The following is a 4,272-nucleotide window of genomic DNA, read 5'->3' on the forward strand; positions in this document are numbered from 1 at the left end:
ATTCTTGGATTAAATAACTGTTTTACAGTGGGTTGGCCAAGATGCTCGCACCTCTTTGTTCACATAAATGTACAGCCATGTAATCAAGGGGAAGAGGGCAAGAAGGACTGCAGCCATCAAGTAAACTCCACCCAGTGGACCCCTATAAAGAAGCAAATGCATCAGAGCTACTTCAAATCAGACTTCTTGGACTTTCATACTGGGAATGAAACTATACTCGCTAGATGGCAGAGAGCCCTTGGCCAGTTTAATGTAGCTCCTGTGGATGCATCAGCAGAGTCCTTCAAAGGACTACAGATCCTGTTTATGTATTTGCCAAGGTTCAGACAGTGACATGAAGCAGAAAAACAAGCAGTCAAAATCAACTGTGTTTTCAAGAAGCTACTCACTAAATGTGAACATATCAATGGATTTTTTTTAAAAAGGAAACAAAACTTACTTTGCTGAACTGTGACAAAGACTCATCCATATTATAATAATCACCAGACCAAGCAACTCTCTAAAAAGCAAAACAAACAACAAAAATCAGAAAATAATAACAAGAACATATTTACTTTTAAAAAATACACAATTTTTGCCTCCAAAACAGTAGTGTTTTCCCCTTTGAAGAAGTTCTATGTATATTACTAGGATTATAATTCTACAGGTATTAGCACGGAGTAACTTTGCTTCCCACCACAAGTCTACAAATGCACTTTGATACCTTAAAAAGACGGATACCTTAAACAATAGGCAACATTCCATTATCCCAGTTATGGTCAAATTGATCTGCATTTACCCGAGCAGCCGCAAGGCTTTATGTAAATATTTTTGTATGTAAATAGAGAACAAGCTCAAGGAACCAGAGGCCTTGCAGTGAAGAATTAGCTGCCACCAGCAAGACAAGAAGAAGACAACCATACTGGTCACCCCACACTGCACATGCCTCAGGGAAGGGTTCAACAAAAGCACACTTCAAAGCAACCCCCTAAGACCACCAAAGACTCCTACTAAAGACTCAAGGAGGCTTAAAGTGCATGTATAATGAGAATGCAAATATTAAAATTAGCTCCAGGAAATCTGATGCATACAGTGAGACAATATAAGCCTTGTCATTTGCAGCTGCAAATTGGAGTAGCCCCCTGTGCATCCAGCACTGTTATAAAGAACGTGTGCCTTCTAAAATTTAAATGCAAGTGTTAGAGGGTTCTTTATATGACCAGCTTTAGTGGTATCAATATGACCCAGCTACACAGCTGTATAAACTCCTGCTTCCATATTCTGTTTCACTGATAAACTTCTATTCCACAGCACATTTCCCTCATTAACACAGGGCAAAACAGCAGGAGATGGCCTGGTGGGCTGAATTCATGCAAGGGGAAATAAAAATCACCATTTACCTGCCTTCCTCTTCATGCAAAATGTTTCCTTGAGCATAGGCAAACAAAGAGCAAGCCAAGGCAATGGTCCCAACAATACAAGAAGCAGAATGAAAGTCACAGAGGCTTCTCCAAACACTGTTATCTGAAAGAAAAAACAAGACTGCCAGCAACTGCAACGAAGCATTGAAGTAAACCCTACACATCAAAAACCTACTAAGCTGCTAAAAAAGATGCCTCCAGAAAAAAAACACATATCTTCAGCAGGAAGATGGAATTAATACCAGCATCTTTATGACCAGGGAAATCTGCGAAAAAGTGCTGTTGAAAATAGACTCTAGTGGGCCTGAGGCTTGCTTTCCTCGGAATGCCACTTGTTGGCAGCAGCACCTCAATGAAAATGGGTTTCCATTTCTCTCCAGCAAACTAAACGGGCTCCAGCATTAAACATGCATGGAAAAAAAACCCACGAGGCATATTACAAATCCAAGTTATTCTAAGCAGGAGGAATGGCCTTTCCAGAACTCACAGCCACCATCAGATGCTCAGTGTGACCACAAGGACTGCTGGGGCCCAAGGGGGCAAGCCCCAGGCCCCAGCTCCCTCCCAGCTGTCAGGGTCTGAGTGTCCACCACACTGCAGGGGGGGGCTGGACTCACACTCCATGACAAGCTTCTGCCTGACCTTTTGCGTGTGGTGATGATGAGCAACGCTAATGACATCTCTGCCTGAGGCGTGATGTTTTTCAAGAGGAATACAGATTATGTGAAATACCTGAAAGGGCCCATAGGTTCTTGTGGTTTTCCATGTCCATTCCTAGGGGCTTGTGAGAGAGAGGTAAGCAAATGGCACAGCCTGATTGCTTGCTAATCTCAGCAATGTCAATAGCAAAAACTGTAACATTAAAAGCAGTCTTTTCTGGGTATTGACCCCTCGAGGCAAGCATTAATGATGAGCTGCCAAAACTCAAAAGCTCAGCATGACCCATAGTTGTAATCGATTCCCCATTTGGCTGAACTTACTGCAGCTCAGCAGAGGCAGAATGTGGGTCTTCCACTGACTTGAATGGCAAATATACCTTGGTAAATGTATATAAATATCAAGCTATACAATAGTTGTGCTATTTTAATCTTTATTTTCCACAGACCTGGGCACAAGTAACAAAAATCTACTTATGAGTTTTACTCACAGATTTTCCTGACCAGCCAAATGACACTATACTGAAGCTACACCTTTCACACAAATAAACCTCCCCTGAAATTACCAAAATCACAGGCAACCAGCCACCATGGCTTTTGATTTTATGAATGCTGCCACTTTATATGCTTAAGGTAGCCAGAATGCTGAGAGATTGCAATGGTGCGATTTGTGACAGAGCACGCACTCTGGAAGATGCGTTTCTTACTTAAGTGTGGTTTTAATCAGAGTGAGTGCTCAGCCAGAAAAGATACAGTCACTTTGTGCATACAAAATGTTATTTTAAAATTATTTCTAATGGATGAAAAAGTAAAAAATGAATTTATTTTTTGGAGCCCTGGACCAAATTTGATTCTCCCAAGGTGTGGTGTGGCATTAGCCTGCTTAGTGCACTTGGAAATGCAGCCACTGCACTGAAGCTTCTAAACATCTTCATTACCACCCACACACTTTGTGGGGTAGCTGCAGCACCCGAAGCTGAACAAGATGTTCAGCTCTTTCAAAGACTGTGCAGAGCTCAACTGCTCTTCTATGTGGCAGATAAAAAGATCTGCAGATTTACAAGGACACAAAGTAAATTAATGTGCTAAGGTGCTAACAGCAGAGCCAGGTTCAGAGCCTGCTCCCAGACCTGTGCTCCACTCAGGCTTTGAGCACTGGAATCAGGGTGCAAAAGTAAGCTCATCCCAGAGACAGGTCTTTATGCAGAACTCCTGCATTCACCTGCAGCACATCCAAGCACAAGCACAAAACCACCGAGCAGTTTTTGTAGAGGCAGGTCTCACAGCTTTTTGCCCTTAAAAGGTAGTAGGACATGTTCCTACATGTCTTAAACTGTGATTCAATAAAAAACAAACAAACAAACGAAAACATACAAAACTTCTCAGGGGCAAAATTTTGTTTTGTACACCAATATCATACCTGTTATAGAGGGGTTAATGCTGACCAGAAACGTCAGACCAGCTGGCACTAAGTAGACAACCTGTTAATGAAACATAAATCTACTCTGTAGCAAAACTTAGCAAGATAGGAAGCAGAAGTGCCCATCTATGCCCACCTCAGCACTTTTCCTGTTCATAGCAGTTTGTCCAATGGGCAGCCCAATCCCTCTCCCTCTGGCATGACTACTACTAGTGCTCATCTTCACTGGGGGGCTCATCACTACTGGGGCCTCGCTGCTCAAGCAGCTGGTGGCAGAGCCCCTACGGTGCCTCTTGATCCCTGTGGAACACACACCCCCGGCCCCTCGAGCCCTCCACCTGCGGAGCAAGCACCCTTTGCTGCTACAGCGCAGCCCCGCCACTGTCCGCTGGGCTCACCCGCACAGGGGACAGCCCCTGCTCACCAGCAGCTCCCTTCATGCACAGATATTCCCCCCCTGCCCCTTAGCTCCAAGCCCTGTGCTCGAGAAGGGGCTGGCAGAGCAGGCAGGGCAGACGGCTCCCCGCCTGCTTTCCCAGGGAGCCCTGCCGAGCCCAGGGGCGACCGAGGGCAAGGGGGAATTCAGGGCAAGCACGGGTGGCCATGTAGGAGGCCGCCCGGTCAGGAGGTCTCGGGCGCAGGGCAGGGGGAGCGAGAGCAGTTTGGTGTGTTCTGCGCAGCGGACCAAGAGATCTTAGAAGCATGCTCGGATTCCAGCACTCGCTGCAGCAGAGAGGTTGTTTTCCCGGCGCCTGCTTCCTCTGCAGCCAGGAGTCGGGCGGTGACGGCAGCGCAG

At 45.5% G+C, this 4,272-nt stretch overlaps 1 protein-coding gene across 1 annotated transcript in view; it reads right to left on the reverse strand.

The window, feature by feature from the left end:
- Positions 1 to 9: 9 nt before the first annotated feature.
- The window catches only part of TMEM220 (transmembrane protein 220), a 10,941-nt gene continuing 6,678 nt past the window's right edge, over positions 10 to 4,272 (reverse strand). Inside the window, exons 2-5 of the mRNA XM_010008272.1 lie at positions 3,477 to 3,537; positions 1,380 to 1,503; positions 440 to 499; positions 10 to 142 (exon numbers count right to left, since the gene is read on the reverse strand). Of these exons, the coding sequence (XP_010006574.1) occupies positions 10 to 142; positions 440 to 499; positions 1,380 to 1,503; positions 3,477 to 3,537 (378 nt within the window). The remainder of the gene's footprint in view (positions 143 to 439; positions 500 to 1,379; positions 1,504 to 3,476; positions 3,538 to 4,272) is intronic.

The sequence above is a fragment of the Chaetura pelagica genome, unplaced genomic scaffold (assembly GCF_000747805.2).
Source record: "Chaetura pelagica isolate M959 unplaced genomic scaffold, ChaPel_1.0 scaffold471, whole genome shotgun sequence".
Taxonomy (NCBI): Eukaryota; Metazoa; Chordata; class Aves; order Apodiformes; family Apodidae; genus Chaetura; species Chaetura pelagica.